The sequence below is a fragment of the Diabrotica undecimpunctata genome, chromosome 6, assembly GCF_040954645.1.
Source record: "Diabrotica undecimpunctata isolate CICGRU chromosome 6, icDiaUnde3, whole genome shotgun sequence".
In the NCBI taxonomy this organism is placed as follows: Eukaryota; Metazoa; Arthropoda; class Insecta; order Coleoptera; family Chrysomelidae; genus Diabrotica; species Diabrotica undecimpunctata.
The window spans coordinates 103,648,305-103,675,536 of NC_092808.1; the positions used below are offsets into that span (position 1 = coordinate 103,648,305).

General features: G+C 34.1%; 1 protein-coding gene across 1 annotated transcript in view; it reads right to left on the reverse strand.

The window, feature by feature from the left end:
• The window catches only part of LOC140443680 (lysosomal aspartic protease-like), an 83,773-nt gene that overhangs the window by 13,732 nt on the left and 42,809 nt on the right, over positions 1-27,232 (reverse strand). The window contains exons 3-7 of the mRNA XM_072535054.1: positions 23,157-23,274; positions 15,946-16,064; positions 12,160-12,347; positions 8,991-9,146; positions 1,449-1,608 (exon numbers count right to left, since the gene is read on the reverse strand). Coding sequence (XP_072391155.1) covers positions 1,449-1,608; positions 8,991-9,146; positions 12,160-12,347; positions 15,946-16,064; positions 23,157-23,274 — 741 coding nt within the window. The remainder of the gene's footprint in view (positions 1-1,448; positions 1,609-8,990; positions 9,147-12,159; positions 12,348-15,945; positions 16,065-23,156; positions 23,275-27,232) is intronic.

Genomic DNA, 27,232 nt, shown 5'->3' on the forward strand with positions numbered 1-27,232 from the left:
GTACATGTTCCACCAATAATCTTAGAACCTAAAAACGTTAAACAAATCGGTTCAATGAAAAGTGCTGAGCGAGGTTCTACTGTCACAATGATATGTGCCATTCATGCTGGTGGAGGTTTTATACCCCCCTTGCTAATATTTCCACGAGTCAACTATAAAGACTTCATGATAACCACTGCTCTACCTGGTACCATTGGAGGTGCAAATCCTTCTGGATGGTCCAACGAAAATTTATTTTTTCAGTTTATGGAACGCTTTATTAAACATGTAAGACCTTCTACTGACTCACTGTGTATTATGCTCTTGGACAATCATGAAAGTCACATTAAGTTGTATTTTTTTCAGATATAGGTCTAATAGTCGTATTATGTTACAGACAGTTAAAATATAAAATGGTTTGGTGTTATAATATAACTAACAGTGAAGGACCATAACAAAAAAAAATAAACAAATAAAAGCAAGAAAAGTGACATAACTCAAAGAGCCTACCTATATCTACCTGATAATGACCCAAATTAAACAAAAAGTAGTCATTTGTATCATGTGCATACAATTATTCTATACATATAGAACATAATCAACCAATATAATTGTTTTTAGGAAAAACCTTTTAAAATTCCAGTATAAGTTTTATAGCAATCTTTAAGTTGATTTATCTCAACTTCAGTATTTTTGTTTTGTGTCACTTTTCTCGCAGGAGTGCGATATGTAAGTGTAAACAGTTAAACGTGCTGTTATAAAAAACAGCTTATCTGACGTCTGGGTGCCGACTAGTCCCTCAAGAGTGGGTCTGGCAAGAATTAGTCGCAGTTCCTCGTAAGTCGATAGCCAAAGTGTGTGTGACACGCTCTATCTAAAATGCAGTGAACATATTTCGCGCGATATTCAAAACCCGTTATAAAAGACCAATTTTGTAAAACAAAATCTTCTATTTCGTAATGGATGTTGTGTAAAATATTCTCTAAGGAATTTAATATGCTTTCCCCAAACAATTAGTGGAGATTGCGGCAAAGTTTCCAACATCCTCTTTTATATTGGTCTTTCTTCTCATATTCTGCATCACTTCTAGCAATTCATTTATTATGTCTTCTTTATGTACTTTTTGTAGTTTCCTTGCTATCCTTTCACTTTTAGCTCAAACATAAGCTCAAATGTTAAGCAGGTTAGTGTCACAAAATGCGATGTTATCTTTAAAAACATTTTGGCAACTTGAAGACTATAAAATTACGAAATACTAACTGCATACCATATTTGTCGATTTCAGCTTGTTGGTCTTATACTGCGACGAAAGGTGTAGACTAAAGACATAATAGAGATGAATATACGTTTACTATTAAGAAAAACTAAAGGCAAAGAACAATTTATCTTAAGTGTACTTTCTTTTAAAAATAAATAAAAATCTATGTAAAAGGAATTTATCACATGTTTAATTTTCTAATTCTACTTACAACATATCTGCCATTTTGTAGTTTAGCATTAATAACCTCATGAATTGCATCAACGTCGACTTTTGGACCATTTATTTCATTTGTACTTGTATCTGCAATAGCTTTACAACCATTTTTACAAAACATATAAACGTGCTTTGGATCTTTCGTGTAAATCATTCTAAAAATAATATTTTATTTTATTAATTAGATATTATTTAGTTTTATTTAATAACATTATGTTAATGTTCAAAATTAAGGAAAATAATATTGATTTGAAAGATAATAAAATGCATAATGTATGTAAACCTGCTGTCGGTTCTAAGATGGATATGGGCGGATTCTTAAGCTGTAAATGCATACAATACAATAAACTTAGAACACTGTTAACTAAGATCTATAACACTGTGTTTGACTGCGATCTAGTAGAGATTATTAGGTCATTGCTACAAAGTAGATGCTTCTACGCTATGCTAAATGGAAAGAAAAGCAGAAGACTAACTCAGAAAAAGTAGCCTATCTCAAGAAAGCGTTCTGACCTCGTCCCTACTTAATATATACAAGAACGACCAGCCAATGCACCCCCAAGCTAAGAGCTTCATTTACACTGATGATCTTGGTATCGCTGTAAAAGGGAAAACCTTTTCACAGATAGAGTCGACAATAAAAGAGGTTTTAGACATAAGGTCGACCTATTACGAACAAAACTTACTAAAACCAAACCCTTGTAAAACCCAAGTGTGTGGGTTTCATCTCAACACCTATTTGGCGTATGTAAAACTGAACGTACAACACTTGGAAGATACTGACAGACCCAAATATCTTGGAGTCGTATTAAACGGCTCACTAATATATAAATACCACTTAGACTACAAGAAAAAAGGGTGCTACAAGAAACAACCTTCTTTAGAAATTTGTATGAAGAAAATGGGGTACAAATCCGCATTTGCCTGTCCCGTGTGAAGTAGATCTAAGCATACCCAAAAAGTCATCACTTTATTAAACAAAACATGTAGAATAACTACCGGCTGCACGAAATCGACCCCTCTACCTCTACTGTACTGGGCAGCTGGTTTTGTACCACCGGAAGACCCTAGATGCGCCTCTCAATATGATCAGGCAAACTTTAGATGAACGACACCAGTTGAATTGCTCCCTCTACATCCAGAGGCACCACACGGAATGGACCTAAACTGAAGAACCTTGCGGACACCGAACCGCATATCTTAAGATATTCGTACACTTAAGATATTAATACGTCTCCATTTGCCATTAAATTTGTCATTGAAAAATATTTTTTTTTCTCCAAGTAGGTACTTTATTAATATAATTGGTTCCTTATGTTGAATATATTTAATAAGACTAAATTCCCCTAGGTCTAGATCATTTTTGATAAACTCTTAATAGATCAGGCTTTCTATGTCAACTGTTTATAATTTTTATATTTTTATATCTCCATAAGTGTAAAAACCTTGTTTTTATTGTCTCTTTTCTCGTATCTTTTTCCCCACATAACGAAACGGAAAACTATATATTCTTTTAGCCATCCAGTACATAACTTAACATTTGGAAAAGCACTCTCAGAGGTCACCCGGATTAGGGGAACACATTTAAGTTAAGGCTGGTTTTTTTTGGATCAAATTAAATTGTAGTTCCTTGTTTTTTCTTCCTCATGGTATATTTGCTCGAGATCCCAAAGGATACCTCTGCAAGACGACAGGGAAACTTCCACCGCATCGCTGGTGTAACAAGTCATTAATTTAGATATTAGAGGATGGTGTAATACCCACTAACTCTCATGTGTAAGTTAATTGTGTGCACTTTTAACCACTGAAAGTTATATATTTTATCTAAACAGAGTTGATACGCCTGGAATATACTGAATCAGGATATATTTTCATTTCATTTGTCATTACTACTTGATCGACGTTGAAGTTATAAATTTTATATTCAAGTAAGCAGTTAGATCAATTATTGTTGTTATTAGTTTTTATTTCTTTGTTTTCGTTAAATTTAAAGTCAGGGTATATATTATTGAAGAAAGTTTTGATATACTTAGGGATTTCTTTATTATTAAACTAGGTTTAACTGTACATACACTGTGTGTCAGCCAAATGGAATAAATTAGCTAATAAATAAATAAGGGAGTATTCTAAAAAACGGTCGAACACGTCGATTAATATATAGTTGCGCATTTTTTTCCATAAAAACTTTTTATACGGGGTGTATCAGATAACGTTAGCCAATAGCAACTTGCTTATTTTAAATAGAACATCCTGTATATTAATTAATTTTTAGATTCCTCGGATCATTTTAGACATTTTTTGAATATAATGTCCTATACTTATCTTTGACTGTTTCGTAAATATTAAGTAAAATGCAAAAATTCACATTTAGAAAAGAAAATTATTAATTTGTCGAAAGTCGCTACGACTGTCTTAATACTTCTTGTCCATTTAGGTCTTGGTAATGATAAAGTAAGAAAAAACTATTTAAGCATTCCTTTTTTTGATATGTCAAAAAAAAACAAAAAAATGTTTACTTTGGTTTGAAACGCCAAAGTTTTATTGTTCTATGACAGAAGTAGTTGTCAGTGCTATAGCCGTTTGAATTTCATTAACGCAAGCCAGAAAAATGGTTCATTTAACAGAAATGCACTAAATTACAGTTATGAAGATGATTGGCTATGGAGATAAGACACGGACGCAAATGGAAGTAGCTCGTTTATTTCACGAAGCATTTCCTGATTTTACGCCCATATCTCAAAGGAGAATTAGTAAAATAGAGAAGCAATTCCACGAGCTAGGCCATATTAGGAAGGTTAAAAAAAGAAGATGCCAATGCAATAAGTAAGGTATACCAAATTGGCTGTTATGCCTGAGTTTGAGGAACACCCACATACATCTCTTCGAAAAGCAGCCCCAGTACTCGATATTAGCTACTCATCTTATTCGAATATAACAATAAAACAAAATGCATCCCTATAAAATTATACACACTCAGCAGCTCATGGAAGATGATTTTGACAAGAGAACGTATTTTGTGAACAAATGATGGCAATGTTAGACAGCAATGTGGTCCAATTAGAATAAGTTTTGTTTTCTGATGAATGCACCTTTACTCTTCACGGTCATGCTAATCGACAAAACTGCCGCCATTGGTCCAAGGAAAATCCTCACTGGACGAGAGATGGCAATACTCAATACCCTGAGAAGGTTAACGTGCGGGCAGGAATTATTGAAGATCAAATCATAGGTCCCTTTTTCATAGATGGCAATTTGAATGGCGACAATTATTCCTGATCCAGTAAACCCACAAGTTCCAGCGAAGATGATATGGTTTCAATAAGGTGGAGCACCACCCCACTACCAAATCCATATCCGGCAGTACCTCAACCAAATATTTCCAAATCGGTGGATAGGGAGGCGAGGAGCAATGGAATAGCCACCACGGTCCCCCGATTTGACGCCATTAGACTTTTTCTTATGAGTATACGTGAAAAATATTGTATACAAAACTAAACGCACTGACTTAGCTGACTTACGAAGACGAATAACGCTTGCGATTAGATCGATCACATCTGAGATGTTGAGTAACGTTAGAAGAAATTTCTATTCACAGTTAGGGTGTTGCCATTGACATTATTGTTTAGATTTGTATTATATAGAAGTTTTTGAATACGTTGTGGCGACATCCGGCAAATAGATAATTTTCTTTTCTAAATGTGAATTTTTGCAGTTTACTTAATATTTCCGAAACAGTCAAAGATGGGTATAGGACATTGTATTCAAAAAATGTCTAAAATGATCTAAGGAATCTAAAAATTAATTAATATACAGGGTGTTCTATTTAAAATAAGCAAGTTGGTATTGGCCACCGTTATCTGATACTCCCTGTATAAAAAGTTTTTATGAAAAAAAAGCGCAACTATAAGTTCGACCGTTTTTTCAAATAATCCTTCATTTATTTATTAGCTAATTTATTCCATTTGGCTGACACACAGTGTATAGATATAGGTGAGAGGTATTATAAATATATTATTGTTAGGAATAGAAATATCAAACTGTTAGAATTAAATTTAAGTCGTATTTGTAAATAAATAATTAGAACATTAACATGTTAGGGAGTAAAGTGGATTGTATATAAAACATGTTTTATTAGTACCTATTTTTTTCAATTTTCAAAAAGTACTTAATACAACTTTGACAAGTATTTTATACAGGATACCTTGGAAAGTATATGTTGATACCTTCCTGGCGCCCAAACATTCTTTAGAGCTATTTTCTTAGTCTATTACGCTTATTCATATCAATTTATCAGTTTTCTATCTCTTTTCCTTATTTATTCTCTTTTTACTGCCTTTAAAGGGCATGCAAACTGGCCGAATCCTACCTTTTTTTGTTTTTTATTCAGAATCAGTCAAAAAGTCTATATAAAAATTGTACTGGGCTAAAATGTTGATTTTTTTAATCAGTTATTATTTTAACAAATTGTGACCACTTCTTACGTGAAAGACATTAGAATATTTTCAACCCTATCGCCTTTAACTTAAAACAATTTCTGCTCCAATAGCGTAAAAAATATTGAGTCACTGGTTAAATTGTTCTACTTCATTATTGCCAAAATATTACTTTCTTAAAGAACATATTGCAAATTAACAAAATACCACAAGAATGGCTTTTATCCACCTTTGTTATTATACCAAAAAAGATAAATGCCAAACAATGTAGTGATTACCGTACAATCAGTCTGATGAGCCATGTACTGAAAATATTCCTGAAAATTATACACTCTAGAGTACACAGAAAACTGGAAATGGACATCAATAATACCCAGTTTGGATTCCGAAATGGACTTGGAACAAGAGAGGAGTTGTTTGCACTGAACGTTATGTGATGAAATCAAGATGTATTCATGTGTTTCATAGATTACAACAAGGCCTTTGATAAAGTGCGGCATGATCACCTAATCAGACTCCTGACAGAAAAGAATGTAGATAAACGAGACATCCGACTAATAGCAAATATCTACTACAATCAGAAAGCAGTAGTGAGAGTAGAGAATAATACCACTAAAGAAATTGAAATAAAGCGAGGTGTGAGACAAGGGTGTATACTGTCACCAACCCTGTTTAATCTCTATTTCGAAGACATAATGAATAGAACACTCTCTGAGCAATCCGTAGGTATTAAAATAAATGGTGTTAGATTAAACAATCTGAGATTTGCCGACGACACCGTTCTGATCGCAGAAACACTTGAAGAGCTACAGACATTGGTGAATAAGATAGCAGACTGCAGCGAAGAATATGGACTATCTTTGAACATAAAGAAAACTAAATTTATGGTAATATCGAAATCAACACAAAATGTCCAAAATTTATATTTACACAATGAAATTATCGATCGAGTTAGCAAATACAAATATTTAGGCACTTTTATAAATGAAGACAACGATAGCTCAGCAGAAATCAAAATAAGAATAGAAAAAGCCAGATCCATATTCACTAAAATGAAGAGAGTGTTCTGCGGAAGAGATTTGAGCCTTGAAATGAAACTTCGTCTGATGAGATGTTACGTACTTTCTGTGCTGTTCTACGGAATGGAGTCATGGATGTTGAAAGAGATTGATACCAAAAAATAAGAGGCATTTGAACTGTGGATGTATCGCAGAATCCTGAGAATATCATGGACCGAGAGAGTCACAAATGTCGAGGTCTTGAGAAGAATGAATAAAGAAAAGGAAGTCATATTTACGATCAAAAAACGAAAACTGCAATACTTGGGACACATTACAAGAGGCAAAAGATATGAACTGCTTCGAATAATTATGCAAGGGAAAATAGCAGGAAAAAGGTCCATAGGAAGAAGACGAAACTCCTGGCTAAAGAATCTACGGGAATGGTATAGCTGTAGCAGCAACGAATTGTTTTGGTCAGCAGTTTCGAAAATACGTATAGCCCTGATGATCGCCAACCTTCGGAACGAAGATGGCACTTGAAGAAGAAAGAACATATTGGTCACGAAGTTAAAAAAAATATTGAAACGTTTTTGATATAGAATGCATTTATACTTATCCGAAGAAATACGTATAAGCGGATGGTAGAGGTTCTGTGTTGAAATCAAATGTCTTTCTGATTTGTTTATTTACTAATTTTCTGAGTATTAGCAACTAATTCACAAAAGATATTTGTCGTGGTGGACGGTAGGTCGTGGAATGCAAATTATAGATTCCCCTTGTCGATAAATTCATCAATCTGTCTGCTTTATATATAGTCATTGATTATAAACGGTGGTTTATAATCAATGATATAGTGTCAAAAGCGCAGTAGACGAATATTTGATTTTCGTTTCGCCAAGTAAGAAATCTTTCGGATTTCTTTCAACTAATTTTGTTATTAGATGGCGCTGTAACGTCCTATATAATTATTATTATAATTGTACTTTTAAGACGAGAGAGATTTGTTTTTAATCCAGAGCTTCTGCATATATTGCTCTGGGCGAAATACGTATTAGCGGATGGCTCAAAAGTCTTTCTGCTTTTTCAATTTTAAACTTTTAAAGTCTCTACTCTTCAAAATCAAAATTGAAAAAACTTATCCCATATGATTATACGAACTTATAGCCTTAAAACAGAATACGAATCGCCTACAAAAATATTCCAGTTTAGTTTTGAAAATACTTAAGCAAACAAAAAATTACGATGGACTGAAAAGTAAACATGTTATATTGTACATTTTTTATAAATGTAAAAGTTATATCACTCCTTATACTCACTTTCTTGATCATATTACGAACGAAATGGTGTTTGCACAGAATGGGAAGAGACAGAGAACTTTTGACCACCATTAAAAGGCGAAAGACAGCATATTTGGCACACATACTTAGAAATAATAAGTACGAGTTGTTGCAGCTGATTATGACGGTTAAATCGAAGAAAAAAGGGGTCCTGGTAGACGACAAATATCCTGGCTGAAAAACATACAGACGCTCTTAAGAAAAGCAGAAGATAGAGACGAATTTGAAATTATAGTATATTGTTACGATAGATAATGACGCCTCATATGACTCAAAACTGTAAACATATTTATTACTAATATCTTTTTTATTCTAGTTATTTCGGCGCTCAGTTAAAAGACCTGTCTACCTAAATTCTGAAGAGTCACCCGCGACTTGAAATTTCCAGAAGCAGGCCGAATAAAACCAGTCTGAGCGACTTTCTGGGCTCTTCGATGGGAAATCGCGGTAATTCGAGAATAACTGTATTTTATATTTAAAGAAGAATTTTGTTGTAAACAGAACAGTTAGTTTTTGAACATCGCGTCGAGTTTTAAAATGTAACGCACGTATTATAATAAATGTAGATAAATTATATAATTATTGGTGTAAAATTAATTAGTAATAAAGACTTTAATAAATTTGTAAGTGTTATAAATAGAACCTTTAATAATAAATAAAAACAATAAATTAGAATAATAAAAAAACATTACAATATATACTCACTTTAAATGGAGCTTTCAGCTTCTAATACTAAATTTTAAAACTTAGAATATAAAATACTTACTTGTCCACATTAAACTGCCAATATTCTGCAGTATCAGCGTTTAAATAAACTATAGTATCCTGAATAATTGTTTTATTCGGATATATAGTTTTATGAATATGTTTTGGGTCAACAAATCCCAACATAATATTCCCTCCTTTGTCAGAATTACGGTCTCTAAAAAACAGTATTAAAATTTTTTATTTTAAATATATCACCAACAATATTAAAGTATGGCAGAGCAAATGTTGTGAAGTTTTCCAGATATTTGTATCATAAATATAAATTTTATGAAATTAAGCATATCTACGTTTTCCACACGTCTCCACATCTTCTATACTATAATTTTTAGAGAAAATGTAGATTCTGTAGTATTTGGGAGAACTTTTTGAATTTTAGTATTTAACAAAACTATTATACTTATTTTAAATTTATTTAAATAACGAAGTTATTACTCTACAATTTAAAAAAAAAACAAAATGTATGACATCAAAAATACCTGTAAGATGTAAACCCGAGGTAAATATATCCAACATCCAGCAAGAGATGAAGTTTTAATACAAGAAGTAAACGAACAGACAATGAGAGCAACAAAAATGGTTGGATGTCTAAACAATAAAATATGGCATAATAAAAACATTCACAATGAGAGCAACAAAAATGGTTGGATGTCTAAACAATAAAATATGGCATAATAAAAACGACTCAATGAGAGACATTTTTAAAACAAATACTCCAATACACCTGAAAAGGAAGGCATTTAACCAATGCATCCTACCAGTCTTGACCTACGGAGCAGAGACCCTAACTTTAACGAAAGCTACTGCCGAAAAACTGAGGGTAACACAAAGGCGAATGGAGAGATCAATGCTGGGTCTGACCTTGAAAGATCGCGTGAGAAATGAGGAGATACGCCGACGAACTGGCGTTGACGATATTATACTGCGAATCAATAAACAAAAGTGGAGGTGGGCTGGACATGTTGCTAGAATGGAAGACGGAAGATGGACGAAGAGATTATTGGAGTGGAGACCAAGAGCCGACAAGCGAAGTCGAGGCAGACCACCCACCCGATGGACCGACGACCTAAGGAGAATAGAAACAAACTGGATTGCAGCAGCTAGAGATAGAGAGAATTGGAGACGTTTGGAGGAGGCCTATATCCAACAATGAATGTGAAAACGGGGCTGGATGATGATGATGATGATGATGATAATAAAAACATTTACATTAAGTAAATCGAGAATATACAAATCTGGTATAAGGCCTATAATACACCGCAGAGACTAGAGCAGAAACAATAACAATCAAAAGATTGCTTAAAACAAAAGAAATAAGGGTACTTCGTGCCCTAGCTGAAAAGACTCTTCTAGTGAAAATATAAGGAATACATGTGGGGTAAAAGATACTAACGGTTGGGTACTAAACAGAGAAAATGAGTGAAATGAACCTATTAGTAGAACAGCAGAAAGAAGAATGAGAGAATCGCTCGAGAAAAATCGCCAACGGGACGGGAAAATATAGGCAGACTCCGAAAAAGGTGGAACGACAATCGATGCAGGTTGATTAAGTTGAAACAGACAATTCGCCTAGAATAAAGAAGAATAAGATAATTCTCTAGAAAATTTTTAGGTCTCTATCTAAACCTTGCGTCTGAGTAGAGACCAAATGATCTGTAAACAATACTATGAAAGATAATATTTTTTAAGTAAATTCAGATTTTCTTAGATTTCTCTAAGCCCACGTATTTCTAGATGCTCAATATCTGATGGATATTGGATTAGTTCTAGAAATGGAATCCAGCTCTTCTAACAAATCCTACTCGTACATCCCCGAAGGCTTAGTGCACCGTAACCACTGGATACATTGAGTACAAATGATGAACGCTATGCAACTGGCGAAAAGGAAAGGCGAGTTTCCGACGCCTATAAGGCGTCGGAGAGAGGGTTTTACATTAAGAGATGGAAAACCTTACAGAAATCCAGATAGATTGGAAGGCGCAAGATGTCTCAGCAACCGACTCACCTAGCTACCGATTGGACATCAAAATTGAGGATCAAAATCACCATGAACTATGCTAGTCAGGTCTAAACGAAGAGAGATAAGGAACTTGAAATTACACAATGTTTGTTACTCCCCAAAAATTAATACCTGTAATGAAATCATGAAAGCTCTTGACGAAGCTGCAAAGGAAGCTATTGGAGAAGTGGATAGTATAAAAGATTAGACATGAATAATGGAACAAAGAAATATAAGATCTTGTGGGGAAGAAGGATATGTATAATAAATGGCTAGCAACAAAGGACCCTTACGATCGGCAACAGTACAACAGTTTAAAGAAAGAGGTAAACAAGAGACTAACAAAGCCAAAAAATGAGATGTGGAATAAAACCTGCGATAACGTAGAAAATTTTATGGATACCGCAAGAAGTGAATAAGCCTGGAAAACAAAGATTTTGAATATAATCTGCAATTTTACAAGTTAAGTTTTAAAGGGTAAATTTAAAAGACAAGTTGTAACGATGTTCTGATCGTTTAACAGTTCGAACCGTGGGAGTGTCAATATTTGCGCATCCACTTCTACAACGAGACGACGAAGTGGGATTCAGAACGGCTATGCGGAATTAGACAGTCTTGTAGCTAGCGCTCTAGGCTCCCTGACTCGCCGGTGTAGTGAACCTGCGAGCCAACCCGGACAGAGAGATTTCCGTATTGAGGATCGTACTCTGTCCTTAACCAAGCGGAACCCATCGGTATTGTGTATTGAACATTACCGTAGGTCTGCACAGCCGAATATTTTATTTGCGAGTGCGTTCGGAGCTCCCGCTGAATTGAAGCGGAAGCGAGCATAAGTCTGCGTGTGATCGACTTTACCTATTTCATTTCTTTATTAGTAATAATTAATTTCTTTTCTTTTATAGATGTTCGCCGGGGAGTTCATTCATCGCGGTACCCAGACGGAGACGTAGAACTCAGTTCATTTTTATTTATTGTATATACGGCGAATTTATTTTATTTTATTTATTGTATATATGCTAAATTAATAGATTTACTTTTTATTTCAACTTGTGTTTTACTGTGTCTGTCGCCCCGAAAGAGCTACCCATCACAAGGTAACCCAAAATGATTCAAACCACTTGCTGAAAATTTTGCATTCATAATAACTTTCTAAATATAAATTATGACTTACCTATTTAAATAAACTGAAAACACAGGATCCCTAATCTTCTTTTCTCTGTACATAGTGTAGAAAAATGGTTCATAGTTACCACTTTTAGGTCCTAATCCTAGTACACCATCAGCCTTATCAAATTGCATTGAATCCGGTACAACAGACATTTCAACAAATAAAAATGAGGTAACATTTGAATGGGCAATCTACAACAAAAAAAATATTTTTAGAAAAATTTATTTAGACAAGTATCTCTAACTGCAATGTAGTGTTTAGTTCTAAATGATCTCTGCTTAAATCGAAAGTATGACAATAAATAATTGATGATACATTATATTTGTACCATTTTTTTGCCGCTCGAAATAAATTTCTTACTTATCGTTCATTTATTTTTTTGTAGACACTTTACAGAATTGTAAAAATTTTTAATCCTATTTAATGCAATTTCAGGGATAAGCTTATGATCAAAGAAGTTTGTTTTTATATTTTTACAATGTATTTTAGTAAAGACCAGTTTGGATAAAGTCTGTATGACGGCATAGAAAAAGGTGAAAAAAATGTAGTCAGAGATGGAGTATATATTAAAGACGTATCTTAAAAATTTTAAGATAAAAACAGTGATCCAAAAATATTCTAAATATGTATTATACTAAATAATATTGTTTCGATCAGAAATCTAGGCCACACATATTGCTAACATGCGTGTCAAGTTTCAAAATACTTTTGTTGCACCTTTAAGCTCAACCTTGAAAATATAGCATTTTTGTATAAACAGTGTATGGGATGTGTTATAGGGGTAGTACCTTTTATCAGAACGACCACATCGAGCGTCATAGACTGGAAATGGTTTTTGATAACTGGTCCTCATAAGACACATAACTCTCACTTATGTCTCCACGTGCAACACCCTGGATAACTGCATTGGTCTGCAGGCTATACTGAGGGTAGCCAGATATGGTGAAAAATTGACCGAGTGATTGCCGGTATAAGCAATCCCCCCACTTACTGGCCAACAGCTCCGGACGGATGAGCTGATAAGTGGAAGGGCACCTTTTTGTCATAAGATTAATAAATCGGTCTTGAAGACGGAGGAACCTATTAATAATGGTCAATGGCCTAAAGAAACAGAAGGTACGGGGAACAACTGCATTAAAGACTCGGAGAGTAGCCCTAGTATAATCAGCGATAGGATAACTAGTCAAAGAGAAGATAATACTGATCATGGGATTCGGATACCACCATCCGGCAGAGAAGGACAATTACAAGACGGCAAGGCATTCTCGGTCGCCAGTAGACGAAATCCTTGCCAATCTAGTGCAAAAAAAATCTTCACGATCTGCACATGGAATGTTAAAACATTATACGAGGCCGGTAAGACTCATAATGTAATCAAGGAGATGGATAGACTATCAATAGACATCATGGGAATAAACGAAATGAGATGGACGAACTCTGAGCAATGTAAAATTAACAATCATCACATATATTATTCAGGTAACCCCAACGGAAGACACGAAAATGGAGTAGGTATAATCTTAAATCAAGAAACTGCCAGACATCTTAAAAACTTTGTACCCATATCGGAAAGAATCAAAGAATACCCTCCTTCAACCCTCCTGATTCGTAGGGATAATGGAGGACTAAGATATCCAAACAAATTTCATCAAAATAGAAATAAGCAAAATAGAAATGGATATCAGTCATCAGAGATATCAGAAATGGTTATCAGAGATATCAGAAAGAAGTTAAGTTCAATATGTGCATAAAATCAAGATATTGCGAAAGGGAAGAAGAGACATCAATAGTTTGTGGAGAAGAAATGACGTATGACTTAAAAAAATTATTGGCAGAACATACGGGATTAATCAATACAGAAAATAGAGTAGCGACGAAATACGAACACACGATTAAAATGAAAAACTTATCTAATTTCCGCTAGAAGACATATCCTATTCCATTTAAATATAGAAAAGATGTAGGTCAAGAAATAGATAACATGTTGAGGGATGAAATAATTGAAAGATGTTATTCACAATACATAAATCCAGTAGTCATTGTTAAAAAAAGTAATGAAGATATAAGCAAAATGATTTGAGTATTTTGGATCTGAAAAAAAGTTTTCTTTTTAATCTCAATTAATTTTCACACCCAAGGCGGGGAAGTTATTGTAGATAAATAAAGGCAGAGAAGAAGAAGAAGAAAATCTATCTATGGTATACATAAAACTTGTCATTTATGACAGACAATACCTATTTGTCTGTCTATTGTTAACCTAGGTATTGGTTTTACCCAGTATAAAGTTGTCTTTGTTAACATATTTGTAATCTAATCGATAACATCCATGTAATTGTTTATTGGTTTTGAAATGCATTTAAGAACAATTTATGTTTGAACGTAAGATTAACGAAAAAGGTTGTTTGAACGAAGTCAAAATTTGGAGTTCCTAGAAGAATTAAAGTACTTACGACTGGGAAATTTGAAGACGTTGAAATGGATCAAGAGGCATATTTCTTTTGACCAATGAAAAGGAAAGAAAGTTATTGATGGAAGGGGGTGTTAAGCCAAGACAGTTTTTGGAAGGAAAGAAAACGACAGTGAGTGTAGAGACAGTGTAGAGAGTTGATTCCCGATAGCTAAAAGGAGCAGTTATTGTTTAAAAAAAAAGGAAAAAAGTGTCGGTCTTCGTTAACGATAAGCCTTGTAGGCATCCGTAAAAGTAACAAGTACAAAGTAATATTTTTTGAAAAGTTAAAATTAAATTCAGTGACAAGTGATCACATAATAGTATCCGATATCGTAAATAAAAATTGTTCCAAGGTATTCAGATATACCTCTATATTTCTTTCTAACAATATTCTTCGTTGCGAGGGCTTCGGTTTCATCGACGCATAAAGACTCCAGAGTATTTTGAAAGGAACTTTTACATAAACAATTTCGTAATATTTTTAAATTATTTCTTGCAACCATAATTCATTATTGTATCTATACTGGGTAACTTTCTATTTTAAAATAACTTGCGGTATTTTTTTGCTTTTGTATATTTAATTACTTACTCTTTTCATAGATTGTTTGTTTTTTGCAATTTATACTGTCATTAAAATTTGTATTTATTTCTTCGGTAGAAACATTTTTTTTTAATATACGGTTATATTTTATTTTTGAAGTTTATTTATCCATGAGCTATTGAGCCTCTGAGTATTGGTTTTGCATTTCTGTGATTGAATGACGTAAAACCCTGAGATTATTTACCAATTTGAGCAAGCCCAAAAAAATTTTTGTTTCATTAATTATTAATTCAAAATAAATATAAGTATAATTTTTTATAAACAAATACATAAAGAAAAAAGTAGAAACAAAACTATATATATATATATATATATATATATATATATATATATATATATATATATATATATATATATATATATGTATATATACCTATATATACATAGCTCGAAAAACAGAAGGCCTAAAAAAACTCCGAAATTAAATCAATGGCAAACAACCTCTAGGAAGATCTTCCATACGCTGAGTGAATGAAACCAGAGTACTTATTGGTCATCATCTCTATGAGTATGAGCTTCTCTAGCAGCCCAAAACAGAGAAGGCTGGAAATACACGATCCGAGAGATCGAGACATAATGTCATTACCTACTGTTTCGAGAGTCGAGAGACAAAAGAAGAAGAATGGTTCTACTTTCAAAAATGGTTAATGGTTATATTTAGAAAAATTACTTTAACGAGAATGTAGATTAATGTAAATAAAGAATTTATACTGTACGTCGAAATTAAAAAAGTACTTACATGAATATCATCGTATGAATACACTCCGGTGAAATTGAACGCTCCATCTTGTACAAAATATTTGGTACCGTTCTTTTTGTATGATGTAGATTTATAATGATCGTACAAGTTATGGCCACCTGTAAAAAATTCATATGAAAATTTCTAAACAAAAAAAATATGTATATTATGCATTTTAACCATAGAAGAGACGTCCTACACAGAGTTATAGAAAAGAAAAAGCATTGGGATAAACCGTATAGTTGAAAAGAGTTAAAAGAAACTAAAATACTTTGGCTTACAAAATATTATTGAATGAATATGTCACGCCGGTCCTGCATGGCGCAGCAGAGTCTATCTACTGTGGAATAACTGTGTATATAAAAAATGTATATAAACAGCTGAAATAAAATCGTAGGCCATCAATATCGTGAAGCCATAAAGAAATGTCTATTATAAATTAAATAGTTGAATTCATGTTTTCTGTGTTGTGTAAATAAATTGAAATAAGTGTTAAAAGGCTGTACACAAATTAGAGACTAAAATAATAAAAGATAATAAAAAAACTCAAGTACATAAAAGTAGAGGTGGCGCAGTAACTGAGACGAGTACAGTAGTATGTTTGACAACGAATTTCTCATACAAGAAACACTGTCGCAAAAAATCAATAAAATTCAATATAATAAGAAATTGCAATATTGATATGTCCGGCATAATTATATAAGACAGAGTAAATTTTATTTCACATTATAGCTCCTATATTAGTTTTTGCAAAACGACTGGTTCGATTTCAACAAGACTCAAATGTTGGAAAAACGTTATTGAATGTTTAACGCCATATAACGAGCTAAGATTGTCAAGTTTTAAACCAACTAGATTGTAGATATAGGGGATATTATTAAGTTCTGTAGCGTCACTCATTGCCACCTGCAATTTTTTTGTATACTCTATTACTATGCTTATATATGTATACTATGTTTTTATTTTCCAATAGCTCCTGCCGTCGAACCTCTTTTGGATGGAGGCCGTACTGCAATGCACACTTAATATTTTGTTGGTTCTTGCTGAGTTTCACAGCGATTTTGGTTTGTTTGTTTCTAGGTCTAGCGCCCACGGCGCAACCATTTTAAAACCACGGTGTGAAACTGCACTTGCAACTGTTTTTTGATTTCGGCAACATAAAAACACAAGGATTCGCCTACGGGACGATGCGACTGAAACTGATTTCCAATCAGTCTAAAACCGATCTTTTTTTACTCTCCTCCTGCGGTCGCAATTGCGTTGCAACAACAAATTAATTTTTAAATTATTTTTTTTTTAAATTCGGCTTTTTATATCCACCACTTTGCCACATTAACATTGAATTATCACCCAACTGATCCAAAACCAGTCGCTCCGTGGGCGGAGACAGGTTTTATTTAGGTTGTAAACAGGTTGTTTACCAATTTCAGATGGTTTTCTAGGAAACTAGATGAAACTAGTTTTCAAACGTTGCTTTCTGAAAGATTGACCGTGGGCAACGGGCCTAATCCGTTCATATCTTATGAGGAGGGTATGGGCAGTCACTTCCACGAGAAGACTAATAAAACATGGACGTCGCCGGATACCCAAAGTTGAGCCGTCTTTAATTTCCACAGTCTTAGCATAGCGCCCGAGATGAACACATGTGTACGAACCAAGGACGTTAGTATTTAACTCAGGGCAGGTAGCGTCTTTGTCGATAAACATTAACAATAAAACACTGAACACTTGAGAAAGGCACTCTGCCGAAACAGCTGTAGTGATAAAATATATTAAATTTTGTGGAAGGTTTGAAGACCAAGTTTTCAATATTTTATTGTTATACAAAATAAATTTCCATCAAGTAACGGTCGAATACATCACTGATAAACATTAAGGCTTTATTGGCTTTAACTGAATAGACACAAATACAGTGGGGTAGCGCTCCAAAATAATACATTTAGTGATTAGCGACACAACAAAGCGCGGAAAAGTGAGAATCACGGCATAGTAGAGTTCCAAGGAGCGATAAAGTAACTTAAGAAAACGACTATAACGAGGACCAATGAAGGTAAGGTCAAATATTTACTTAGATCTTGCTCCGACTGATTTTTCTGATATGGATATTGATCCAAATAATGATAATTTATCGTGCGATGCCTCAAAAGGCGATTTTAAAACACCTAAGACCAGATCGAAAGATAAAAAGCAGAACAATATGGAAACAGAAGTAGAAGAAAAAAATAAAAATAGAAATAAAAATAAGAAGACAGTAAACCGTCAAAGGCCTAATGAGACCCAGGAAGATGAAGATTTATTTACTAAAATGAAAAAGCAACTGAAGGAAAAAGACGAAGAAATTAAAAAATTAAACGAACATTAATTAAAACTATAGATTTGACGAATTAAAAACCAAAACAAGACAACCAAAACACAAACAAATGAAAAAAAATCCACGGGACCACTCTCAAAGAAAAAAAATGATAGATACTAATAAAAACAACATAAATACAGACAATACAACCAAAACAAACATTAATGAAGATTCCCCTTCCCCCTCAAAATAAGGTCGGGGAAGAAAACAGTGTGCCATTAACACCCAAGGCACAAAACAAAGAAGACTTTCCTACCCTACCAAATAAGGATATGGAAGAGACAATGGAAACTAGCGGAAACGCTAGCAGCCTAATCACCGAAGAGAGCAAAGATGAAATCAACATAAAGAAGTCCAGAACAAAACCAGCAGTAATAAAATAACAAACAATGAATGAAACAGGAGCAATATTGAGAATTGCTGAAACTCAAAGGCTATAAACAGACAATAAAATTTCCAAAAACGGAAGGGGAAAATCTTATTCAAACAAAATGCCCTGAAGATTATATAAAATTTACCCATATCTTGGAAGATTATGGCAAAATATCAAAAATAGAGTGAATCGCTTACTACTAGAAGATATCAAGCCCGGAATACTTATCACAGGACCTCCCCCAAATACAAAACCTATATACATACAAACAGAATACAGAAACAAAATAAATACAATAAACATAATAAACATGATGTAAAGGAAAGCTGAAAAGAAATTCCTGTCAATGTTTATAATTACAGTGAAAAAAAAGACGTACCCAAGGCGAAGAAAACTACCAACCTAATGTACATGAGCATAGTAATAAAAGATCTAAGAAAGAGTTACGGACCAACTCTCAATTGTGCCAACTTTAATTGCCAGGACTTCCAAAGCGCGGAGAACAGCACAGAAGCAACATCTGCCAAATTCCAGCAAAAAAAAAAACAAAATGCGCTAACTACAAGGGCAACATCCGGCAAGTTATAGGGGGTGCCCAAGAGTACCTGCCAGAGGAAGATCTGGACAAACAACAATAGAAAACAGAGCACAACAACATAAAAGAAACAATGGGCTATCATACGCTCAAATCACCAGACCCACACAAAACAGATTCGACCATACTAAACTCAAAAGAACAACAAAAAGGACTGGCCACGATGCTAGAAAAGCTGGTCATCAAGTGATCAAAAATGTAATAATATCATTGAACTAAGGTAAGAAGCTAGGGATACCTAGAGATAAGCTCTGGAACTCAGGCGGCATAACCACAAATTCAAACAAGCTGGACGAACTAATAAACAAATATGAAATGATGTAGCATTACAAGAAACTAAACTAACTCATACCATGAACATCAAGTTTCCAGGATACGAGATATACAGGAATGACTACAAAACAAATTCAGAAGAAACTGCTTTCCTAGTGAGAAAAGTAATAAACCATACATTACAACAGACACCAGCCCTAAAACACTATGGAAGCAACAACAATAAAAGTTAAGATGAGACAAGGTGACATGAGGATCACTTAAGCATACGTAAGCCCAACAGATCATTTAAACAACGACGACCTGGATGCGTTCCTGAACATAGAAGAACCGTCCATAATAATAAGAGACCTAAACGCCTAACTGGAACGATAGAGCTACAAACAGAAATGGAAGAATATTAAATTATCTAGTGAACAACTGAGACATCATGGCAATTGGGCCCATCGAACCAACCTAATTTTCAGGAAATGCTCTACCAACCCATTTGGATATAGTAGTGGCTAAAAACCTAGGACTACAAACAGACATCCGAACCATAAATGAAAGACCAGGACACCACAACCTTATACTCCTAGAAATAGTCACATGGGAAGAAGATAACAAAACAACAAGGAAAAGAAAGAAAACAAAGTGGTCTAACTTCAAACGACTAGTAAGCATAGGAATTGGAAATGTTCCTACAATTGACAATCCACAAGAAATGGACGAAAAAGTATTAGAGCTAGAAAACATCACAAGGAATAGAATTACTGAAGAAGAATAGGAAATTCACATGGGAAGATTTAGAGACATCAATCAGGGAATAAAATCAATGATAGGGGAAAAGAACAGAGCCAAAAAGAGAGCCAGAAGAACAAGAAATCAGGAAGATAAAAATAGGACTGAATCGAGAAGTCAAACAGGCACTAATAGAATGTAGAAGCCAAAAGTGGAGCAATTACGTAAAAGAAATGGAGGAAGGGGACAAAAATATTATGCAAGTAACATGGACGCTCCAAAAAACTTAAAGAAACAATAGAAAACGCATTCCCCACTCTAAAACGAAATCGTCTACTCAGTAGAAGAGAAAGCCGACGTGATGAGAAGGACTCTTGAGAGAGAGTGTACACTGAATTATCACCAAGACGAAGACATAGACTTTATCGAAGATGTCTAAGAAACAGAACTAGAAAAGCCCAAAGAACTACAAGAAATAGTAAATCCCACATCACCAAGAAAAATCAGTGAACTGATCAGAAAAAGATTACCAAAGAAAGTACCTGGTTCAGACGAAATCACTAACAGGGCCCTGAAGTATCTTCCTTCGAAAGCAATTGTATATCTGACAAACATAACAAACGCAATACTAAGATATAGGCTCTTCCCAACCCGATGGAAGAAACCCCATGTAATCATGATACCAAAATCAGGAAGGGACCACATATTTCCTCAAAATTACAGACCGATTAGCTTACTTCCAGGAATCATTAAGAAAGTAGAGACACACAGGTTAGGGTTAATCTCAGCAGCACGATTCGGATTCAGAGCTCATTCCATCAAACTACAAGTACTCAGACTTACAGAATACATAGCCGCTGGATTAAATGACAAACAATATACAGAAGCAGCCTTCCTGGATGTAAGCAAAGCCTTCGACATAGTGTGGCATGAAGGACTGACATACAAAATGAGAGATTATGGATACAGCAGAGCCATGATGAAACTCATCTCCTTGTATCTAAGCGACCGGAAATTCAGAGTCCATATGACACCAGTTCTATCTAAACAAAGAATTCCTAAAGCTGGAATACCACAGGGGCAGTCTTATCACACCTCCTGTATAGAATATACACAGCAGACGTTCCAATAACACCTGGAACACTAATAAGCCGTTATCCAGACGACACTGCAATCGCGGCAAAACATAGGAACCTGGATATGGCTGTAAGAAATCTACAGACAGCACTGGATACGATAGAAGAATGAAGTAACCAATGGCAAATAGCACTAAATCCATAAAAGACCCAAGACGTTATCTTCAAAAAGAGAAGAGATAACCCAGAAGAACAGCTAACAGTGCAAGATAGGCCCATCGAATGGCAATGAAGCTAAATACCTAGGAGTCACAATGGATCAAGGTCTAACATTCCCATCATGCATATTATATATTTTATGTTAACGCGACAGTCCAGAAAACAACAATGGACAGATCCGCAATAAGAAGACTCACAGGAAGAAGCAGCAAACTAGTTATGAAAACAAAATGAAGACTGATAAACAGCATCATACTACCAATAATTACATATGTGTCTCTTGCATGGGGACACACAAGTCACAGCAACAAAAAGAAGATTCAAGCAGCACACAACAACTGCCTTAGAGAAGCTGCAAACTTGCTCAGATACGTCGCTGAATGGTTCATATTCAGAGACCCAAAACAAATAAGGTTACTGGATATGATGGAGAAAAAAGCAGGAACAAAATTCGCTGAGTTAGAAGATCCCCAAACCGAATCCTGCGAGAGATATTAAGGTATGATGTATATGTAGCATAGATGGAAACACAGATGACAGAAAGAGCAAATATTAGGAAACATATAATAAAGTCTAGATAATCATAGCTCCATCTAAAGAAGAAATCACGTTCACCTTTGGCATGGCAGTGTATTTACTAATGTTGATTTTATATGTTTCAGATAGCCCTCAAAAAAAATCTACAAAGACGCAAAAAACTGCTTCGGACACTAAAAATATTAATACAACACTAACAAAAGGCGCAAGTCACAAAAATACTAACAAAACCCAAAAAACAGACAAGAGGGGCTCACATCCTCGAGCGCCGTGTCACAGAACTGGGCGTAGCCCAGAGCGGGGACTCAAGACCCGAGCAAGCAATACAGATCGATGATAAGTCACCAGAGATAGCGAGAATAGAGCGCCTTACGCTGGCCTGAACTGTTCGGGGTAGGATTTTATGGAGGAAGCCTTGTAACCAGGACAATGATTCCAGCTCTCTCAGGCTGGGTTGAACCATTGCTTGCTTGCTTGCCTTAATTTCCACGCGGTCGTTCTCACGTCACAGAATGAACGATCAAGATATGAAATGAAAAGCACGTCATTGTTGTCGTTCAGTGCTCTTGGAATGTTACAAACCACCGAAAACTACTTTATAGTATTTACAATGCTGTACTGAGAAAGAACTTCGTAGCAAGTAACATAGAATACGCACGTGTCATAAGGAAAGATGAGATGTCGGATATTTTTGTCTAACTTATGAAGGAAAACCTGATTTGTGTCTACGTAAACTTTTCAAAATATAATATTTTTGTATCTAGGCAGATCGTTTTTTTTTAATGAACTGCTGTTGCATATATTGTAACCTTTAATAAACATAGCAAATCACTTAACATAACATTTCCCATTTATTACGTCAACTAGCCTAAAAAATTTTATAAAATACAAGCAGTTGTATAGTCCACACAGGGAGATGAATAAAGAATGATCTGTTGTCCCAGAAAGTACGTCTCTAAGTAACTAAGTATTACATTAGTAAAATATTTGCTACATTGCTCATAAAATCTGGTTAGAATAATTTTTATACAACCTTGAACATAGATATAATTTTATGATACTTACTGCATCCTGGTACATCACAGTTTGCAGACAATAGCCATGAAAGACCCCAGGCAGTATCAAAAGAGACATCAAATGTTTTTCCTGGATGTCCAACGACTATTGTGCCATAAAACTCGTTCTGAAAGGTAATTTTAGATCAATAAATTTATTTTTAGAAGGAAAAATAGAAGTTTTTAATGACTACTGCAAACATTGACGAGAATTTTGTTAGTTTCTATCGACTCTTAAAGTGCTCAAAACTTTGGCCTGAGTGCCATAGCTTCTACAAAAATTCTCTTATACGGCAAAACCATTGCACTGAGAAAGATGATTAATTTTCGCAGAATTTTTTAAAATAATCTTTTTTGAGGAAGATTTCAGGAGTGAAAAGCATATAAACATAATATTTAAAATTAGACATGCCACAAGCAAGCAGTTTCAGATCTTGATTTAATTTGCGTTTCAATATTGGTTGATTGTCTTTAAAAAATTTTACAAACTTAAGTAGGTATAAAAGTTACAAGTTACTATTATATAAAATATTTTTTGTATCAATTTTTTATTAACCGCATTCGTTCTTTTTATCTTTTCCTTAATTAATATTAGTCCAGGATATGACGATAAAAATAGAAGAAAACCTCTGATTTTATTTTAAATGCATCGATTTGCTTGAAATTTTCAGAGTAGAAAAATGGCTAAAAAATCAAGATCTACCCTATGCCACAGAATAATAAACAATCAGAATGCCCACTCTGCTTGAAAAAATAAGTACGCCATCTCGTTCGCGCAGACGGAATCAGCCATGTTTTAGTCGGAACCAGTGCTGTTCAGTGACATTTTATCTTGTGTGCATAGAAAAATTAACCAGGTTTAATTTATTTACGGCAACTATAGGCATAATATGCACTATTTTATTCGTACTTTTAGTTGAAGAATAGAATAAATTATTTAAAAAGTACTAAATTATTAATGTCTAAAAATTTAAATTATAGTTCTGTCGTAGCTTGTCACAAATTTCTCAATTCGAGTCTATGTTTCCGTTTAAAATATGGCGATCGCGTGCTGACAAACTTTTATTATTGTTATTTATTCTGTGCCTATGCCAATATATGCGAATAGTGTACGAAAAATATACGCGTGGACTAGAAAAGCATTTTTTCATTCTATGCCGCGTGTATATGTATGGACACACAATCTACACTTGTCGTATCTTGTCACAAACGGTAGCGTGACGTTTGCGTGTATTTGATAGTTCAACTTTAAACATTGCATCGCATAAACCATTCATCAAGGTATATAATTTCATTATTTGAGAGAGTGATTCATCGTTTAAAGGCGCAGAAATACAAAAAGACATATGCAAATCCAGTGACGTACACTCACTTTTATTTTAACGTCAATTATATTTTATTTTTCAAATATTAATGTTCAAAATAAGCCACAATATATTTATTTACAAGTTTTTACTGAGGTTTCGATCTCTATATCCAAAGACCGCTTTCAAAGATTTAAATGATAGTTATATTTATTTTATTTGTTTATTATTATATATTTTTATAATCTTATATTGTTTATTTTCTTTTTTTTCTATCTTTAAAAACGGAATAGAGATCAATACGTCAGTGTATTAAACATGTAAATAGATATATTATATTGTGGCTTATTTCCAACCTTCTCCCTAAAATACAGAATGCCACAAACAAGAAGCTATAGAAAAATAAATATATCTGTCATTTGTATGTTTGAAAACGGTCTCTTTATAGAGATCGAAACGTCCGTAAATTAAACATTTGAATAAATATATTGTGGCTTATTAGCAACATTATTTCTAAAAATACATAACAACAAGCGAAAAGCCATAGAAAATAAATATTACTATAATTTGTATAATTGAAAACGGTCTCTGGATATAGAGATCGAAACGTAATTAAATAAACATATGAATAAATATTTTGTGGCTCGTTCCCTACATTCCCCTAAAAATACCGAATGCCACAAACAAAAAGCTATAAAAAACAAGTAATTTTGCAGAAAGTTTACTGATACCAACCGGCTGTCGCGGAAGTTACGCTAAAACGTCTTTTGACGTGACCCGTCCTTAAAGAGTTACACAATGAAATTTTTTTAAAACAAATTTTAAGACAGTTTCCACACCACCCCAGAGGTATGTCTTGTGGCGCGTTACTTTTTTTAAATGGGTGTTAGCCAAGAGCCATATTGTCTTATTAAATAAAATGAACAAAATGAACTTAAACAGTATAAAACAAAACAAAATAAAATCCTATAAAACAAAATAAAATTCTATAAAAACAAAATAAAAATAATGTTTGATGTAACAAAACATTGTACTATTCTTTTTAAACACAAACACTAAACACACTTACTATGTTCTTCTCGTTTTTTTTTTTTTTTTGTTTTTGGTTTTTTTTGCTGATGTTCTTATTAAACTATTAGAAAATATTATTCGCTGTCTAAATCTGAAGATGCAGTGCTGCTATCGCTGTCATTATCTTCACCACCTGGTGTAATTATAATTGGCTCTAGTAAAACATCGATATGAGTGTCAAGTTCCCACATACGATGTTCGATGTTTAATTATGTGGCCTATACATTTAGCCCATTTCTCTGGAGTTACATGGAGGATTGCTTGAATTAAAAGTTTCTTAATTTCGTTTAATTTGAACGTTTTGTTATTGCGTGCTACTTCTCCTTTCACTTGCGCCCAGATAAGTTCAATGGGACAATGATAAGGTGGTAGACGCAGAACTTTGACACCATAATCTTTTGCAGTTTCATCTACAGCATATTTAAGATATTCACTTTTCCTTAACCGTGCAATGTCAAGTAGCTAAATTTTGAGCATTGATTCTTCGTATGCAATCCCCTTTTCTGTAAGCCATTCTTGAATCCTTCCTTTCAATTTCTTTCATAATCATCTGTTTTTTTTTTCGACTCAAATTGAAGAAAACCATCATCAAGAAACCCTGTATCACTTCCTATATGGGTGATGATTAAACCCGTCCCTTTCCTGATGGAGCTTTTAATCCTGTAGATCAGCCTTCTATAAATGCTTCGCGTTTACTTTTGACATTTAAATCTTGCCAAACTTTTCCAACTGTATGACCTTCGTTAATCCAGGTTTCATCCAAATAACATATTTTGCGTCCAGTGCTGCGAATTTTGCGTATTCTAAATATTTTCTTCTCCACACAATAATTTTATTTTTTTCTAATAGCATACTTTTTCTGTTGAGTTGTTGAGTTTTACATATCGAAAGTTTATTTCGCGCATGGTCCTGATTAAGACTCTACGAGATATCTTGGGTAAGGAGTCTTGAGAAATATTTTTCAGTGTTGGAATTTCACTCCGAAAATAAAATGAATGAATTTTTCGACGTATAATATTCCTTGTCTCGTCATCCAAAACAATGCTTTTCCTACCTCTAGTTTTACCTTTTTCTTGCTTTGTATTTTCCGATGTATTTTTAAGTACACGATAAATACAGCTAACGGATACTTTTGTTAAACTGCTACAAATGTCGACCGCTTGGTTAAAATTTAATGCCATTTTTCTGCCGACAATTCCTTCATAAACGTGTGATGGGTAGCTCTTTCGGGGCGACAGACTCAGTAAAACACAGGTTTGAAATAAAAATAAATCTATTAAGTATTTATATACAATAAATAAAAACTAAAAAAAGGAATTCTACGTTGTATACTTATAAAACAAAAATAAAATGAATTCTACGTTTCCGTCTGGGTCCCGCGATGAATGAATATTCCCCGGCAAACGTCTATAAAAGAAAAGAAACTAATTAGTACTACTAATATACTCGCTTTCGCTTCAATTCAGAGAAAGCTCCGTATATGCACGCAAACAAAATATTTAGCTGTGCAGACCCACGGCAATGTTCAATACACAATGCCGACGGGTTCCGCTTGGCTAAGGACAGAGTATGATCCTCAATACGGAAATCTCTGTCCCGGTTGGTTCTGTGCAGATCCACGGTAATGCTCAATACGCAATACCGATGGGTTCCGCTTGGTTAGGGACAGAGTATGATCCTCAATACGGAACTATCTCTGTCCAGAATGTCT